Raw genomic sequence first — 19,995 nt, forward strand, 5'->3', positions numbered from 1 at the left:
GTACTGACAGCTAGAAACTCTCAGACCTACAATCATCCTCAGGGTACTTAATAGGCTTAACTAATAATGCCTTTAAGTATTGGCTTCATACAAACCATTAGTGGAGTCGTAGATCTTTGTATAAATGAGTTCCTGGGATGTTTGAACAACTCTTGTATAACACATTCTGAAAGTTGAATTGCGCTTTATGGAGGATACTTCATTCCCTAATGTAAAAGATATCGCAGACCCATATCAGGTACTGCGGACAGTACCAGTTCAGCCTCTTGAAGTCAAAAAGAATTGCTCCCACAGTATGTTCAGGAATGATCTGAAATAGTCACACAATAAACAGGGTGACCATGAATGTAGATCATTGAAATGTGATGCCAAGTGACTGTTGCTAGCTCTGGGACAATTTATGACCCACTTAACCTGTCTGAGAACAGGAGACCTGCAAACTCTCTATGATGCTGGTTTCTGCACAGCTCAGAGCTGCATGTCTTTTTGTAATAGCAGAGTAGATGACATGTATTTGTTTGTGCTTAAGGAGGGAGCTGCACCTCACTTCTTTCTCACACAGCACTTGTGCTAAATATACAGCATTCAAACTTGTATTCAAATACAGAGTTTTCCAGACTTAAGAACCAGCTAATGAGTGAAGCGTAAATAAAACCAGGTAAATTAATTTTGTTTCATTACAGACTTTACCACCTTTCAAATTTCAATTGCACTTGTTATTTCATTATTTTTTCTTGCCTTGAAACACCATTTTTTATGGTATTGATTTTTTGAAATACTGTCTGTCTCTTTCCTTTTAATTGCAGTTTCAAGGTACTTGTTAATCTACAATTAGCACAGTGTGAAGCTGAAGGAGAGCATCGGTTGGGCCAAGAATAACCTTGTAATTTTCTCCTTATTCTCAGTTTTCTAAGCTCTAAGACTCCAGATTGTTTGATTTCCATTCGGATTTTTAGCCCATCGTGAACTTGACACAGTTGCTAAGATACTTATCAGACTGCACCATGTTGATACAATATTATTTAAACACTTTAAAGGGCAGCCTAACAGTTCTCTGTAAACACACAACTCCGCCATAAACTGTTCTCAGCAGAAACAAGCAGCCTGACACCAAAATTAAATCCAGGGTATTTCAAAGATCACTGTGGAAGGCTTCACAATCATCCACCCACCACCAGCAAAGCACCTCACAGTTGTGTCACCACCCTGATCTAACCTCACTGTACACATACATACTCTGGCTCAATGCCTGCAGCAGCCCCTCTGCCTGCAGCTTCATATTGAGTGGGACTCCTCTCCTGCTATCACTGTCACAATTATGCAGGGAATTAGACTGGATATTAGTAGCCCAGGGACAACAGTTGTTTCCAGGCCTGCTTCAGTGACCTGCCTAAAGCCTGTCTGACCAGGAGCCCTGCTCATGACCCAAGGTCTTGCTCCACTCCATGCTGTTGAAATAAAAAAATTAAAAGTTCTCTGGAGAAATCTCAGGCCAAGCTCAGGAGGCTTTTTGTGTAGTTGACGTTTGTCTTCCATAATACTTTGTTAGTTTGGACAACTTTATGGAAGAAGGTTTAAAGACTTGCTCAGATGATGCTAAGCAGTCATCACTGAAATACAAAGAAACTCACAGACATAAGACTTCATGACAATGTTTTCTCAGTGGTCTCTGCTGCCTAGCTTTAGTCCATGGACTGGTGAGCCATACATCACTTGATGCAATGACCACTGCTTCTAATGTGGTTTCTCGCCAACATGTGCACATGAAGGAAGTGTCTGACAGCACTTGCAAACAATTGATAAATCAGAGCAGCTCACTTACCAGAGGACAACCTTACAATAACATTTTGATTTTAATAGCCAATACAAAAAAACCCAAAACAACTCCCATGACCATTTCCAACTTTCTGAAGCTAGCAAGGAACATCCTAAGGGCAAAAGGTCCATAGCTGGGACCAAAGATCCAGGGATCATGTCTCATGCTGGTTCTGACAGCATTGCCCTGGTGCACTCATCTCCTGTGCCAAACCAAACATTGACAATAATGGACCAAGTTTTCAAAACCAGAAAAAAATTATCCCAAAACCATATATTGTTTTCAGAGTAAAAATATTTGCATCCACAACATACCTTGATGAGTCCAGTATATCATAATATTAAGAGCTGTTTCACAAGGCCCAGATATCAGTATAGGTGATGCATGTGCTCAAAACACCTGAAAATCCTTCCCCATCTACCAGTTAATGCCTGCAGGGTTCGTTTTTTTACTAATTATGCTAAGTTTCATTGTGTCAGCCTTAAATTATAACAGTATCTTTGGCTGTTTTCCTGGTGTTATTTAACTGCATTAATTATGACACTGGTAAATGTTTGTTTTCTCCCTTTTAATTTCACTTCCTCCACTAAAGCACATTCAGTCTATTCTTCAACATTTCACATTTTTAGGTCAGGCTACAAATTTTTCAGCGCGTTATCTTCTGCCTTCTGTGGTTATTCAAATGCTGTATTAACTTTTCTTCCACCTGATTTTGTCTTTTTTCCATATAATCTTGTTCATCCTTTGAAATATTCCTGTTCCAAATGATGAGATAAATGAAAGCAGGGCAGGCTGGGCAGTCAACAACTCAGATTACGAGGCAAGTCCATAGCAGCAAGACAAGTGCAAGGCAGGTCCAAGGCCCAGCCAGGCAGGCCCAACCATCGGCCTCAAGGCTGAGGTCCAGATCAACAGGACATGACTGTAGCAGACCTGAAGACCGCTGCTACCATATTGCTCAGGAAGGGACCAGTGCCCTTGGGCTGAGCTTAAATGGGGCTCCTGCACCCATGGGCAGGGGAGTGTGTGGAGCCTCCAGGTGAAGCTGATCACGGCTAGGAAGTAAAATGTGTCCATAGGTCTCTGACACTACACAAACATATTCAAACATAGTCATGGATGTTGTAATAGGCCAGGAATATTAGCAAAGGGCCACTGCCAGCTGGGATGAGCTGACAGCTATTTAGGAAAGGATGGCAATGTGGTCTACAGGTGTATGGCTTTTAAATTAATATGCTCACTTGGGTGATTCCTCTCCATGCACTTATGAGAATCCTCTCCAGAATGAACCCAACAAAATACTCTCAGTATCTATGACAGATAAGAAAGGACCATCTTTCTTCCATGCAGATATTTTCAGCCTTCCTAACACATGGAAATAATTATGTATAGATTTTTTTTTATTTGGGGTGCATTATCTAATCTACAGAGATCTCAGTTACTATATGGGCAAAGACTTTAATCAAACTTGCAATAACTGTCACAGCAGGATGTCTGGATTAGTCATGTATCTGTAGCAATCACCTGCCTTCAAGATATCATTAGATCAAAGTCACAAATGCATCCTGAGTCAAAAGGTGGAAATTATACAGTGAAAGGAGTTAACTGAAATCAACTCGCTGACAAAGATGGCCTCTCTCCTGTGTAAAAAGACTTTGTGTCTCACAGAACAGGCCATGACATTTTTTTGTTTCTGCATTGGTTTATAGAGTCAGAACACTTTATGTGCTTGCAGAGACAACCACTGCTCATGAGTCTGAGGGCTTGTTTCAGGGTTTTCTTAATATTCATGTTGTCCATTGATACTATGTCCACAGCCAGTTCTTCTGAAAGACCGCACTGTGGCCACCGACCTGGTGTTTATGTGTCAGTATGTCATGTTCTGATTATCTGAATTCTTATCATACTTTTTTGCTTTGCAAAGCATACAATCCTTTTGAAACTTGCTTCCAAAAGGAAAAAAGGCTGTAGTTTTTCCTGCTCCCAAGTCCTAAACTTCAGGAACAGCACAAAAACATTGATTTTTACTTAAGTTTTTTATTAATATATAAAACCTACTTAATGTTAAAAATGCGTTTCAGAGTGGAAAAAAGACATTCCACTTGCAAAATAAATCATAGGACACATCAACACTCAAGAATCAATTCACATTTCTAAAACAACACAGAATTTTATTGTACTTTGACATCACCCAAAAAAGGTATCTAGACAAAAGTCTTCTGGCAAGAATTTTCTAATCAACTGTATTTTCTAGTCTTTACATATATCTTCCTGGTATGTCCTAACATTTATAATATGTGAAGAAGTTTTTCTTGACCACATGGTATTTCATTCTGTAGTTAAAATTGTCCCTCTTTCCCCAATGAAAATATAAAACAATACAATGAATACTTTCCTTAAAGCCAGGACTGAGTGGTGCAGTAATATCAGACCACAAAAGGTGTAAGCAATAAGCCTGACATTGGTCATTCTGCTGCTAATGCCACCAGCGTGGAGCAGATATGAACCTCCTTTCCTGCACAGCCACCAGTGATTACTCTACAAGCCTGACAGTGACCTCCAAGCACATGGTAAGTGCTCTGGGCCATCAGAGGTGCAAGAGATGATATCGATTCTCTATCCACTGTACACACTTAGCTGGCTGTTTCTTCAAAACTGTTGTGAGCACCTCTCTGCTTGTAATCTGACTGTATTTTCAAAAGATTCTTTGCTTCAGTAAGTATGGCAGGAATAATCATCGGACATTAATTAACTATGTAGGCATTCTCTATCTTCATTTCACTATGTAAGCTGCAAGGTTAGGGAGATATGAAATACTTTAGTCTTTACAAAGTGCTAAAATGACATAGACATAATAATTTTTTGATGGTCACAAGGCATTTTTTATAATAGCAGGCTGTGGTGGCTGTGAGGCCTTGAAAGGAGAACATAAATTATTCTCTAGTCCTCTCTGATCCCATGAAACTGTGGAAACTCAGTAAATGAGAGTCTTGTGGAGACCCAAGATATTCCAGTTAGCACATTCTAGTATCTGTGTCACACTATTTCATATTTGTGAGTAAATATTTTCACAATTTCTTAAAGAAAATACATCTGGTTTAAGATAGAATCATAGAATTGATTGTTTTAACATCCTAATGCTTGGATGAATATTGCACTAAACATACATTTTTCATTGTAAATTCAGCACTGATAAGTGTCCCGACATGTTTTTAGGCCACAATGACACTCTCTAGTTAGGAGTTATGAGGAGGGCTATAATGTGAGAAAAATCAATACTGTTATTTTAAAATGTTCAGCCATGAAAGAACAATCAACGGCTGAAAAGACCAGGAACAATCAATTTCAGTGAGTAGTTAATATTAGGTAACAAGGCAGCACAGAGATAGATAAAGATTAAACTGATAAGAAAGAATATTTAAAGCATTAATTAGACACACTAGAGCTTCATGCCCCTCAGAAGAGTTTTTAAAAGAAGGCACTATCTTAAAGCTTCACATTCCATTGCAGAATTACATTAATCAAATAGCATGTGACAAATGTGACACTGAAAACTATTTTCCTTTAAAACAACTATAATTTGTTAAACTAAAGTATATACTGCTGCCTGAATTCTGCAAGACCATGTATTGACATTTCTTTCCCTCTCTAAAGGTGATGTTCTACTCTCCAGAGGAAAGTTACTCACATGCCTAAATAAATAAGTGCCTAAATCTATGGCAAAGTAAATGACATCTTCAAATTAGGTTTTCAAGCTGGAACTGTCATAACATAGTATGAGAGCTTCTTAATGTGAAAGACCTGAACACCGAAAAGGCAAATGACCCCATTTTCCTGTTCTCGAAGCACTTGGAATCGGGTATCCGTTTTGGTTTTGTTATACATACATACATGAATATGTTACGTATGTGATATGTCCATTCCTTGTCATGGCAAACTAATTTATTCCTTATTTTAAAGGTTTACAGGAGAGTATATCACAAGACTTAAACCCACAAAACCCAAACCAAAAAACCCAGAGCAAACTAGCTCATAGCAGACATCTGGAAAGCATCTATAAGGTGCACATTGTGAAAATGGGACTGGATTTAGAAGGGAGGAGGAGAGGTAAAAGGAAGTGCTTGAGACTAAACTTTTAAAATATTCTCTGAAATACAGTGGGACAGGTTGACATGGGGCCCTCATTAAGACTTTGATTTACCTTTGACAGTGTCAGACAGCCAATAACAGTCTACCCAAAGAAAAATCAAAGGTGTATAAAATATTCTCAGTCCAGGGTAAATCTAAAAGGGTATTTCTCTATGCTAGCACAGCGGTAAATGTACCATTAATTATACTTCCTTGTTGTATTATCTAGTGGTCTTCAGTGGAGATACAGTTTGAAGGACACAGGACACTTTGTCACAAACAAAAATCCCAAGTCAGCATTTTGTCTGATTTTCTATTAGTTTGTCACAGAAACAGTATAAAACTTTCTTAAGATATGCCTTGAACTAGCAGAATATGTACATTAAGTGCTATATTTCACCACACCAAGACACTAAACAATCCTTCCTTCCCCTAAACCCACTAACCTCACTTGACAGAGCATTCATTTATCTTCTGGACATACAGAGAAAGAAGAACCTGAGCAAAAAGCACTACATATTCATTCTTTCTTGGAGAGAGAAGAACAGAAAGGTGATTTATGTATGGTAAAAGTCGTTTAACATAAGCGATAGTATCTCTGTGGAAATGAAATAGGCAGTAAGAAAGCTTTTTTTATGGAAGTACAGAAAGCCTGAGCTCAAATTTGCTTTCCTATATTCCTGAAGGGGAGATTATGCTTAGATTATGTTCACTTGGATTAAAACCTGTCAAAATTTGAAATTTCTTTTTGGTACCAAGTCTCAAAATATCACGTGTGTTTGAATTCCCGAACCATATGGAAAGTAAAGGAATCTGAATCTTTTGGAAAAAAAAAAAAAAAAAAAAAGAAATTCTGAAGTGTTACTTTGTTCATTTCAAAAAATGTTATTATGAAGGATTTTCAGCATTTCTGAGACATACACTTAGAGTATTAATTCAGACAGTGTACTGGAGATTTGTACTTCTGTCTATGTCTACAAAAATAGACATAAGTGATGAAACAGAGAGGAGCTTCCTAGAATAAATGAAATACCAGCAAAAGTACAAGGAAAAACATGATAATTGGTTGAATTCACAGTCTGTGTCAGTCTATAGCACTAAATCCTTGGCACAAATGTCAGCAAAATCGTTCCAGCATTGACTGTGGTAGCTACGTGCATTACCTGCTTCTGAAGGGCTTACAGCATGTTCTGGTCACACATGAAGACACACACACGCTCACAGGAGTGTGTGCAGTGGCAGGGCGGCCCCTGGCTAGTGTTTGGTTGAGATGCCTGGCTGGACTTTCCCTCCAAGGATGCCACCTTTCTGTTCCTCACAGTAATGCTGCAAACCCAAGAGTGCTGCAAGATGCTCTACATGGGGTATTCAGGGGCTTACGTAAACTTAGATTACCCTTCTAGGCATTGATTTTCAATCCTTTGATCCTGTGTACAGTACTGCAGGTTTTCTCTTGCTGACTGCTGCTGCCCAAGGAGTAGAAGCATAGTTTTTGTTGAGGCTCATGACATTGCTTCCAAACTTGGGTACCCTGAACAGGTTATATCTATTAGTTTGGAAATTTCCTCTCTTATTCTGTGGTACCACCAGATTAGATACCTTTTAGGAAGTTAAGATTCACCAGATGTTCAGTCACCATGGTCGAGGAGAGGGATGGCCAAAGCATGGTAGGAAAGTCTTACTGATGGTGAACGTGAAAACTGCAACTGAAACAGTTCAGAGGATGCATTTTATGTGGTTATAATAGCTCAGCAACAGTATGTACTGGGAGGACCAAATGTTTTCCTCTGGTGCACTACTGAGTCAGTATATAACTTTTATTCCTGCTTTGACTTGCTTAAACTGCTTGGAAAACACACAAGAGAGGACTCATGTCTATAATGTTCTGAAACTTCTTGATCTTCACATCAGTCTGGAACAGCATCTGCTCCTGCCTGCCCCTGAAACCAGCATCCAGGGGGTGATGGCACAGACCTGGGCAGACAAAACCTTGCCATAAATTAATTGTGACAAAGTTTTGCATGGAGAGGTCATCATGGCTCCACTCTCCAATCCCATTGTTCCTAATGACACAGCATGTACTCGCATACTCCAGATTGCCACAGCCACCTGCAGTGGACACTGGGGTGCCACTGTCCCTCCTGGAGAGCACTACTGTACTACTCAACAAGCCAGGCAGTGCCCAGCCAGTCAAACACATACCACAGGGAACAACTCAGCCCATCAGCTAATTCCACATACAACTTGTGTCACCACATCTCACACGCAGGGTAAGAGCCAGGAAAAGAAAGCACTGTTTCAGACTTCTAGGATAGACCACATACTTCAGCAGAAATTGTGACAAAATTCTCAAACACCGATGGACCTAAAAGCCAGGCAGAAGGTGAATGCCTCCACCTGTTCAGACAAGGACATCTCAGCCCCTTTAAACTGAAAAAAAAATAAACACACTAGAGATTCGGTTGTTGTGTTTACAAGAACAGTAAAAAAAACCCTGAAGAATTTAGGAAAGAAAAGAGCTCTTTGGTGGGAGCCGGATTCCACAGGAGTTATTTTGAATTTCCCCAGCCAGCTGGAGCCAGGGAAAGGCTGTTTTTCCACTGCCCTGCACCTTGTAGAATCATTTATACTCCTCAAGTGGATGTAAAAACGTTACAGACACTAACAGCACCATTTAACACCCACTTTGCAGAGGTGTTAATGTCTAAACAAAGTATAAGGTCATAGAGAGCAGGCCCAGAGACATTCAATTAAGAGTGATTGCTGAGGAAGTGCAGGCTCCTCTCCTCCAGGGCACTGACAGCCCCAGCGCTTCCCCAAACAGGAGCCTGTATGTGGGGACACGCTGTGACAGTTACCAAAAAACTGTTCGGAGGAGATTACCTTTCGGTGGGTGTCACAAACACCGCAGAGCTATGTCCCCACGCCCTCCCCTGGTCCTGACAGCGCCTTCGAGATGACCCACAGAGCTCTGCCTCCTGCTGCCTGGCCAACTGTGGGCTCCAGCCCACAGAGCACCGCCGTGCTGCTGTGGTTCTCTGAAATGAGAGAACGGGAGGGAGGTTACAGCAGGCACGGCTCCAACATGCAGCCTGCCAGCCCAAAGCCCACCAGGCGCACCTGAGCGAGAGGTGGCACTGGAGCAGCCCAAGGAGCTCAGCCCATGCCAAGCACTGGACTGGCCAAGCCGAGACCTGGCAACATGCTGGTCTCACTAGCTGGAAGACCAGAGGTCTGGCGGCTGCCTCAGTGAGCTCCAGCAGTTTCTGCCCCCCCATGCCAGAACACTCTCCAAAGGAATGGGGTGGCCCCTTGGATGCCAAACCCTGAGGGAGGCTCCCCCAGGGTGGCTGGGCAGCGCTGCCATGCTCGATACACCTCCCTCGGGGGAGAGCCAGTCACAGGGGCACAGGGCGTCGGCTGCAAAAGTGGTGGGAGAGCCCAAGGGCGAGCAGGGGCCAGGGCGGCCAAGCTGCCGCCGCGCCTCGTTTGGGAAACCCCACCTGGAAAACGCAGAAAGGACCCAGCACGCTGCAGGGGCACTGCGGCCAGGCCTTGCTGCCTCAGGGGCTCCCTTGTACTGAAGTTTAGCATTTACCGCCAAGTTCCCAAACGTTTCTCTTTCCCCAATCCAGCTGCCATTCTCTCAGCCCTGGGGCACGCAGCCCAACCCTCACCGCGCAAGGCGGCACAGTGACCCGGGCCTGGGGACTGCGAGCAGCCCTTTCTCCTTTCTCCTGGTATGAAGCTCTACTCAGGTATTGCTGGATTTCGATCAAGTGAGGCTGCTTAATTCGAGGCCCAGTCATTCCAGAAGCAGACACAATGAAAATGAAAAGCAATCCAGCTCCCTCAGCCATCAGATGTCAGGAGCCTGTCCTCTCCCCAAAACTTGGTCCAGGATACTGCAGTTTCAGCCTGTCTCTGGAGTCCCTCTCCCCCCGTCCCTCTGCTCCCAGCTGGGACAGGGACATCACCCACTTTCCCATGCATGTTCAGGAAGGCTGGCTTGGCCCTTGGGTGTGACAGGAGTTTTCTGCTCCTCACATCAGCCCACTCCCTTCTGACAAGCTGCCTTCTCCCTCAGCAGCACAGTCAGACATTTTTCTAGATGATTTGCCCTCCACACTCTCCTCCCAGTGCCCAGCATCCACATGCCCCAGTTCCTTGGCAGCTGCTGTGAGCTCCCAACAGTTTTGCCACTACCATTCCCTCTCTGTTTCACTGCCCCAGGCCAGGGCCAAGGCAGGTTGCAGGAAGGGGGCAGGTCTACGCCAGTACCTTGCAGGGTGAAGCTCCTGGTCTCCTCCACCAGCTTCCTTAGGGGTTGGGGATGTAGGCAGAGCTTCTCCTGAGCTATTGTTGTGGGCTGCTTATAGTGCAGGAGATATGCAAGACAATGTGAAAGCTGACGAGAAGATTTATGAGAGAATTTGTCCTTGGTTTAATTTCTTCCTGGTCCATACTGATGTTCTGTCAGCTGCAGTCAGAGAACCTCTGCCCTAGTGCCACTCTTTCTATTCCTTCACCCAAATTGGTTTTGGGATGAGGAAGTTTGAGCCCAGGAGAAACATGGGCATCAGCCCTGGCTTTGCTGCCCACCAGCTGTAGCCATGGTCTGGCCTGAAGCACCTCCATGTTTTATCAACTCTTTTCAGCCACTTCTGAATCCCTCCATGAAACTTGCTATGTATACACTGAGAACAGCATTGATAAAAGCTGTCCTGTAAAATAAAACTGGAGGTTGTTCCTGCCCTCTTTATATGTTTTCATGAGAGTTAGGGAGCACAGAGCCAGGGGAGGGAGAGCACAACAATAACAGGAACAAAAAACAACAGAGAAACTCTCATTGTACCTACAAATATATTTCCCAAAGCACATCATGAAAGAAAGAACTGACACAAAAGGAGAGGACAGAGGGAGATGAAAATATGCCACAGGTGGGAAGAACACTAAAACCAACACGCACACCAGTGCCAAAAATCTCAATTAAAAGGTGACAGGTGTGTAATTTTGTTTTAAAGGCAAAACAACACCATAAAAGAGATGTTGGCAGGTTTAGAAAATAAATGCCAAATGTGTTCAGTCTTGCCTTTGAGCAGTGTTTCTTTTCAGTTGTCTTTCGTTTTTGTAAATTTTATTTAATTTCCTGTGGTTCACTTGCCAGCTCTGTCAGCGCTGGCCATAGATCTGAGAGATGTTGGCCCATCTCTCCTCTAATGGCTGCTCGACTTCTCTGCTTTGCTCAGGGCAGGTTACTTGTTCCCAAGCAAGCCAGGCCCCTGTGTGCTTTAATTGCTTCCCAGCCACTCTGGCACCAGCTAAGGTCACTCTGAGTGACTGCGACTGAGAAACAGCAGTAACTCCAGCCAGTGTTATTGTGATGGTTTTTAAAATGCAAAAGAAGCAGAGACCCAAGATAAAGCACTTCAGGCACCTTTCCACTTTTAAATAAACAGAGCAAATACAAGAGTAAAACTCAACCATTGCTTTTTATGGTCTTGTCTCCTTTTCATTTAAACCTCTCCTGCTTAAGAAACAATGACACATAGAAAGTGTTCCTGCAGTGGCAAAGAAAGTGAATACATGTATTTCAAATAGGGAAAAATCTGAATTTGTCCAAATTTATGCTTCCTGCTGCATTTGGCAATCCTCTCCTTTTGTTCTTTCTCTTGTTCAGGTGCTGCTGTCTCTACCAGTGGCCTAGAGAATGAGGTGGATGTTGGAAGTCATCCTGGAAAGTCTTTAGAAATGACCAAGGACACAGGAACTTCATGAACTGTTCCACCGGAGTACAGAAAACAATCTGACTCTTAAACTGACAGAATCTCTTTCCTCTTTTAGGTCTGGAGGAATCCCTGTAAAGCCTTGTTCTGTTCATTTCTAGTCTTCTGTATAGGTTTTCCCTATGAAACATGGAGCCTGGGACAAAAGACTGAAGCTTGCTTTGAAAGACAACGAGTCACTCCGAACATCTATGCCAGGAGCTGGGGAGGAAGAGGAGCATAAAGATGTAGTGAAGCTCTTCAGCCATTATATGGGCCCTGGCAATAGGCTTGCTACTGAGGAGAGAGAGGCTGTGCCTTGTGGAAACCATGTGGCTCCTGGGGCAGGGAAGCACTTGGAAAGTGCTTTTTGGATCATCTACAACTTGGCCCAGAACCAGCTCCTGCAGAAGACAATCAAAAGATTCCCACTAGCTCACTTCTTCATACAGAAAGATCTATACAAACATGGATAGTATGTTTTTTGATTATTAAAGGCAGCTTTTTCCATGAAGGGAGAGAAATTTGGTCTCAGAGATATAGCAAGAACGTTACTGTTTCTTACTGGGTTCTTTATTAACTACTTGATTACTTGCTCTTGGAAAGCTTTTTAAATTACAAAATGTCTTCTTAAAAAAATTAGAGTGGAGTTTCTCCCAGTCACACAATCCAGGCTACAAAAATTCAACAAAACCCAAGAAGTATTAAAAATTGAGAACTGGAATATCAGTATTATTTGCAAGGTCGTGCAGATCCTTTTCTTCCCCCACAGCCCCTCTCCTATTCCCCTCCTCCCCCTCTGGAATTCCTCTGTAAGACTCAGGTTTACATCCTGATGGGAGTAAAGCTTCTGACTGGAAACACCAAAGATTATACTGACTTTTAAGCGGATTTTTTTAGAGCTTTATGGAGAGCATGATGGGTCCCTCTCCCTTTCATGGATATTCTGCAAATGGAGATCTTTGAAGGGGTGTCTTTGAAGTGAGCATCTTCCATCCCAAACTGTGAAAGGTGCTTATAGAAAAATTTCTGTCTGCTCTTCAGAGAACTCTTATCCTAAGGATTTAGTTGAGGATGGCACGCAAGGCATTAGATGCAACCAGGCATGACTTGCAAATATTAACCTATTAAAGCAATTCATTAATTTCCTCCAACAAATGATGCGATTAAAAATGTGCCTAGGGAATGTTATAAATATACATCTATGACTTGACTTTTTTTCCCAGGAATCTCTGGCTTATCCCCAGTGAATAACCCACCTCTAAGCTGAAACCATCAAATGAAAATGAAGAGCCAAATATTTTAAACTATTGCTTTTTATTATAATTACACCGGAGCACAAATAAATAAGCACTAAATTATTGTAAAATATTGTCAATGCACTAAAGAAAGCAGAATTGATCTTCAAACAACATCTTATTACTTCAAAAGTATCAAAGTACATTTAATTACATCTTACCTAAAAAAATCAAGTACAAAAATGAAAAGAAAATTAATATGTATTTATACTGTGTATATAGAAACGGCTAATAATATATGATTACAGTTAGCCTCTAGCTACTCCTTACTCCTACACAATCTCAGGCACATACCTGACAATTTCTAATGAAATATGAAAAAAAGCAACATGACATTCAGTTTCAAGATATTGGTAAATGTATTACATTGAAATGAACACAGAATGATTTAATTTTATTTAAAAACCCTGTCATTTAAAAACATAGTGCCATTGTCCACTTAAAAATAAACAACCCAAACCAAAAAACCCCATACCATTTTATACCATTTGCTTTAATTTGTCAAAAGGAGCAATAAAGTAGACATACATTGGCTAATATACGTAAACACATTTTTAGTGCAAGAATAACAAGACCTGTGACTTGACTGTGCTTTCTTGAAATCACAGTGCACTTTACACAAATTGCTACACTATAATGTTTAACTTTAGGAGTTTAAAGCAAAATAAGTGCATACCAAACAGTTTCATATATACAGTCTTCGTAAGTGTGTGTATATATGTGATCTGTATGTATATACAGATTGCATATTTATACAGACTACAGCTTTAATGACCGTGTGTAACTAAGCACTGCCATTCACCCTGTGACACAGAAACTGCTGAGACAATAGGTATGTAGAAAATGTTTAACAGCGTTTTGATGGCACGCTCTCGTCAGGCAGTACCATGTGCCTTTTACTCGAGCGATGGGGTGGGCCAGCAGTCACGGGACAGGACAGTGGCATATGTCATGCTCTGGCCCTGCCCGTGACCTTTGGAAACTACTCCACCTGAGCCTCACTTCCCTCCTCTGTGAAATGATTCTTGCAAGCGTGAGGTTTAGTTCACATTTCTAAAGTGCTTTGAAGGTAAGTGCTAAGTTATATTTTACTTTTTCATGTACTGTCGCACTTTAAAACAAAAAGCCATTGTTTCCATGGGATACAATGGAGGTCTGGAAGCACATGGGCAGTTACTTAGGAAGGACAACATAAACAGTGTCGAGCAATAAAAGGAAAACAAGCAGTGGTTTTATGCTGGGCTAAGTGTACAAGCAAGTCTGCTTAGGACAAGAATGCTTCAATTCCCTGATCATTATTCCTATTATGTATCGATATGAAAAGGACACAATATGAACAAACACTATTAAACACGTAACTGTTTACATTAATGTTTGCCTTCCCCCAAAGGGCCTGGCACTGCAGCGCCCGTGCGTACCCACAGGTCTGGACTGCAAAATCGATGCTTCGGTAGTAGGGTTTTTAAAGTAATTGCTCCAGGAAGAGACCAGTGCAGAGCAGGAATATCAAGACTGACAGAATGTCGGTTTTCATTTTGTCTGGTGACTTGGTGCAGTTGGGGGAAAGGGTTGAGCTAAGTATTTCACACATGGTTATGAAAAGTTCTTCTCTTGTCACATAACAAGGAAGACAAAGCATAAACATCTTCTGAATAATGAACCTGTTATCTCAACAGATTTCTCACAACCAACAAGTCGTCTTCTTTCCAGCAGATTCTGGAACTTTGCGAGATCTCTGGAGTTTTTCTTCTGCCATTTTCTTTCTTTAAAAAAAAGAGAATAAGCAGAATATACAGTTGGTGTCTTTTGGATGTAACATGTACTCAAAGATTCCTTCACAGCCTCTGGGTTTTTTCATGTCTTCTGCATTTCGGCTGTGAGGGGCTCTTTAAACCTGCATTTCAATTGCGTACTCATTCCAGCCACTGTATATTCATAACACACATCAATATTTAATGTATGTGGGTATATACGTATGCACACATCTATGAGTAAATATATAGAGATACATGCATATATACATATATATGTGTGTACACATATGCATATATACATATACAGTAATGCTAATATACATACACACATATAAACACACACTTTATCTTTTACAGAAATCTCAGTTTGGACATCAAAATATACATTAGTTAATTAGTTATAAAATATTTTAAAACTTTATTTCAGAGGCTGAAAAGAAACTACTACTGATAAAGCATTACTCAAACTCAAACTTTAGCAATATAGATTACAAAAACCTTCTAAAATTTGTTATTTTTGGTTTTTTTGATCAGCAATTACAGCTGTGGCAATGCTGTCAATATAATTTTAAAGAAAAGCCAATACAACAAGAAGTTTCAAACAACACACCTTTTCTTCTCAGCGAATATAATATTAAAATGATTGTTTTAAAGAGGGACTTTTGTGCTACCAAACTTCAGACACATAGATAGAAATTTAAATATACAAAATATATGCCATAGATCTTTTTTTCCCTACTCCACAGCAGTACAAGTTTCCCTCGTTCTCAACAGATCCTTTTGGAAGATATTTCACCGCATGGATTTCACCCTCATAATCAGTATAAGCCATCTCTTTCTCCTGTTAAAACCAGGAGGTCATAATTCTTTGGTCATGACATAATATTCTGTTAAAATGGGTGTAATATAATACAGGATTGCAAGCCAATTACAGAAGCAGCCGGGAAGAAGAAACAGCGTACCCGGGAGAACATGTTACATGGGCCTCTACTTCAAAACCGCATGAAATCAAGAGGGATTTCCCTATTGGCTTTCAAGGGGTCTGAACTCCAGCCTTTCTAAATAACACAAGGAAATCTAACACAGAGTAAAGTAAGGATGTGTTGCTGGATATAAAAATAATAAACACGTAAACAGATTTTGTCGCCTTTAATTTCTGGACCAAAGACAAATGTGGACAGGAACTGCGGCTGCAGCGCCACTGCCTTAACCTGCTGAGTGACTGGGTCTCTCCGTCACCAGGCTGTACAATGCTTAGTCACAGTGAACCATGGTCTCTGCTAGTCAGCTGAATATAATGAAAGAAGAGTTTCTATTGCAGACTCTTCTGCAGAAAATTTAGTTTCTTGGCCAAATAATTTCAGTAACTGATTTGTAGAAAGCCAAGGGCAATGTATCTGATTAACTTTATGGGAAAACTGATGCAGAACAATTCATACCTTAAATGCAACTTGGGCATCCACATTAAGCACTTTTCTGTGCACTACTTGCAGTTTTGCTGTTTCCCACGAGAACTCTCTCCTTTGCCCAGTCCCCCCGCCCCCCCGTCCCCCCCAAAAAAACCTAAGGACATCTAACGAGTACAACTCTCAGTAACGTCTACAGCCCTAGCACCGAGTTGTTTTGTACGTTGTCCTGTTCAACAAAACGTACAACCACATGTTTTTCTACAGAGGCCAAATCTAGGCAGGTAAGAGAAATAAAATGGTCACGGCGTTGTGGGGAAACATTAGAATGCCACATAGAAAATAGGTAATAAAACAGTATAACAGTAACATTATATAGTAAAATTCTTCATAAATTTTTGAATTTATATATATATATATATTTAAACAGTGTATTAGTTTGGATGTTTTCAATATATTGGTGAAATATTTACATTTTGATATCTTCTGGATCCAAAAAAATCCTGGATAAATATGTATGCGTTAATCCAGTCGCAAACTTAAATCTCTCTCTTGATTGACAGGTGAGCACTGTATCAGTGTGGTTTTTTCCTAGAAGTTCACCACCTGCAGGTTAAGTCTTACGTTAGAGCCTTTGCCTTATTAAGAAAGCAGGCTACCTGTGCACGGTGCAACACAGTGGAGAGGGCATCCTCCACACGCCTGTCAAATTGCAGTGTCCCAGAAAACAGTTTGTTGTTTGGAATAAGGAGGAGGGCTGTATTTCTTGGTCCCGGTATTCTTTTTCCAACTCGGCAAAATAGGCATGCTGTCCTGTTTGCAGAGTCCTTTTTCTGATTTCTGTCGAGCTTTTATTTCTTTGCAGAGGCAACGCTTTTTCTCAATCATATCAAGCATTGTATGGTCCCCTTGCAACCACTGCATACACGTCACCTATGGCAGAGAGAAAGAAAGAAAGAAAAGAAGGAAAAAGAAAAGAAGAAAAAAAGCATACAAATAACTATTTGGTCATAGACTGAATATGTTGTTTCTTCCCAAGATTAACATTACTCTTATTTGAAACACTCTAATTTGATAAACAAAAAAATCTCTATGCCAACAACAGAAACTGTCAGTCTTCTAACTACTACTTTAAGGAACAAAAATGCTAACAGAATGACTCCTTTTCAATGTCCCCAGAGCACTGAAAGCTAATAAAGAAAAATGTTTTAGTCAAACTAGCACTGGTTGGATTTTAAATGATGGAATAGATCTTAAAAAAAGCACATGGATCTTAACTACGTCCTTAAGTTGTGGAAATAAAAAATTCAATACACTGAAACCCATGTTTTATATTGCTTTCCAAATCCAATCTGTCTCATTAAAAGCATGGTGTTAACACATCAGAGTATCAAGCTAAATATAACTCTGTGTTTAATTTTTTTTTAAATGATTTAATGAACTCCATGTAAATTATATGGATTAACCTATCTTATTCTGTGATGTTTCATTAACTGGAAGGCACTGAGTTTAGAAACTCCATGTTTTCATGAATGTAGAATATTTGAAAACATGATCCTGATCCAAAAAATGAGGTTAGCATATGTTTAGTTGTAAGTACATGTCACAGCCCCTCTGAAGCCTGAGAATGTGGCTTCATTTGAGTTCAGTGGGGTGCTCACATGGTTGAAAATGTGTGTGTGTTCAAAGGCTTTTGATTGGAACCAAAATCGCTGATACTAAACTATCCTGGAAGGGCTCATTGTATTTGGATGACACACTGTATACCTGCAAAGCAGAAAACTTCCTCTCAACACTTACTTTGCAAATCTGAAGTGATGTCTTGAGTCTCCCAACATTTATTTTCCACACTGGTCATAAATTAAGGATTTGTGTGTGAGTAAACACATGCCATACATTTGCAGGGGCTGTCCAAGTACATCTCTGATCTTGTCATGAAAATGCACATGTAGAGTACTTTGGCAGTGTTTTATGATTCATGAAGGAAATCTATGTTTATTATTGAGTATTTCGGTACATTAATAATGCATACATCTTTTGTTCACAAATCTCAGAGTGCCAAGTGTGGGCATACACCAGGTTCCTACGACTGGGGACTGGTCTTCTTACAAGCCACTGTAGAAACTTCCATTTATCTCAGTAGTTTTTGTGGTCAGCTTGAACCATATTTAGCATTTATTGGTAAACAGATAATGTTCAGATTCATAGCAGAAAACAAAGCAAAAGGAATAAATGTGAGCAAGCCTACCAGAGAAAGTAATAATAAACTATGCACTCAAACAGAAAAATAAAGAGAATACAGAAATGTACATATTTTTTCAAATATTTGTAAAAAAAGTTTTTAAGGAGTGACATAAAAGAATTTCAGATAGAATTGCCTTTCTTTACACTGAAAAAACCCCATGCTTACCTTATACATTAGATAGTACTTTGTGTAGAACAAGTTTAAAACACAAGATGAATATTTTTCTTGAATATTCTTATGAATTTTGAATTACACAGGTAATATATCTCAATGTGTCCTCCTGAATGACTGACCTAAAAGTCTTCTGGAAGCCTGCTGTGCCTGCTCTTCCTAACTGAATACTTATTTTCCATTTCAGGTCCAAAACTCACCGACTGAACCGGAGATACTCCTCCCTGCCCCCCGGCTCGACTTCACAGGTCTTTGGACGAGGCTCTACCTGAGTCAGATTTCCTGCCACTCTACTCATCAGTGACGGGTTAGTACTTACGCAGTAGTCTTCATTTTAGCTGGGTCCTCCTACGTGGGGCAGGACAGGGGCACAGTCTGCACACAATTCATTACACAAAATATTCACGGTACATAGCTGCACACCAGCTTCTCGGCTGGATTTGATGAGAACGGTGCTTGAGTGCAGGTTTCCTCTTCTAGGCATCGGAAAATACCTTCTCTTTTATAACCCATCATGTAAGTAAATGGAGCACATGCTGATACCAAATCCTTATGGTACTCTGTATGCTCCAGTCACCAGGCACCACAAGCACCATCCGCAGCACGTATGATAGCCACTCTGAAGGTGTTACATCCACATCACCCCCACTCTTGCCACTGTACTACATGCAGTGCCGCTGCAACACAGTCTCCTCTGGTAGCTGATCTCCTTCACCGGATTCAAGAGGACTGAAGCAGGATTTTGACATGCTAAGCTCTAAAATACCAGTTGCAACTTCCCAAAGATAGAAATGGTGTTGCAGAATGTATCAGTTACACACACTTTGCCACCCCCTGCAAAACAGCCCCTAAAATAAACCTGTGTAGGCAGCTCCAAAATCCTTTTTTATGCTGGCCACCATATTGTGTTGCAGTTAGTGAATCATTTATTATGAAGAATTTGAGGTTTTCCGCTTTCCCAGACACAGATTTTCAAGACTACTTGTGATTTTTTTTTAATGTTATTTTTGTTTGATGGCTAAGTCCTTCACACCAGCATCTTCTTAGATGTACTGTCCACATGGTACATTCCAATCCTGTAACTGCATTCAGGTAATGGTATGTGCAGCATGAACGTGCAGAACTGGTATGTGCAAAGTCATTTGCTAAAATAGACTAAGTGAACACATATGATGTTGAAAGACTTGGGAAAAAAAAGCTTAAAAGTGAGAACAAACGTTGAAGTGTTTTATCTGATAGTTTTGCCCAGTTCTAGTGTTAATGTGCAACAAAACAAAATAAAAAATGTACTGAATAAGTGTGCATGTGTCTTGAAGTTGCAAGACAGAGATATGAGGAAATAACCAGTCTGTAGATCAATGAATTACAGATATGTCAGCAACTATGTTGCTAATACAAAATCCCAAAGAGCA

At 40.7% G+C, this 19,995-nt stretch overlaps 1 protein-coding gene across 3 annotated transcripts in view; it reads right to left on the reverse strand.

Annotated features, from left to right (window-relative positions):
- Positions 1 to 13,009: 13,009 nt before the first annotated feature.
- NYAP2 (neuronal tyrosine-phosphorylated phosphoinositide-3-kinase adaptor 2) overlaps positions 13,010 to 19,995 on the reverse strand; it is a 136,787-nt gene continuing 129,801 nt past the window's right edge. For 2 of the 3 annotated variants that reach the window (XM_026854626.1, XM_026854629.1), the window contains exon 6: positions 13,010 to 17,100. In XM_026854626.1, coding sequence (XP_026710427.1) covers positions 16,873 to 17,100 — 228 coding nt within the window. In that variant the 3' untranslated portion in view covers positions 13,010 to 16,872. The remainder of the gene's footprint in view (positions 17,101 to 19,995) is intronic. The other variant, XM_026854627.1, reaches the window with a different exon arrangement.

Source organism: Athene cunicularia, assembly GCF_003259725.1.
Source record: "Athene cunicularia isolate RWA chromosome 9 unlocalized genomic scaffold, athCun1 chr9_part1, whole genome shotgun sequence".
NCBI lineage: Eukaryota > Metazoa > Chordata > Aves > Strigiformes > Strigidae > Athene > Athene cunicularia.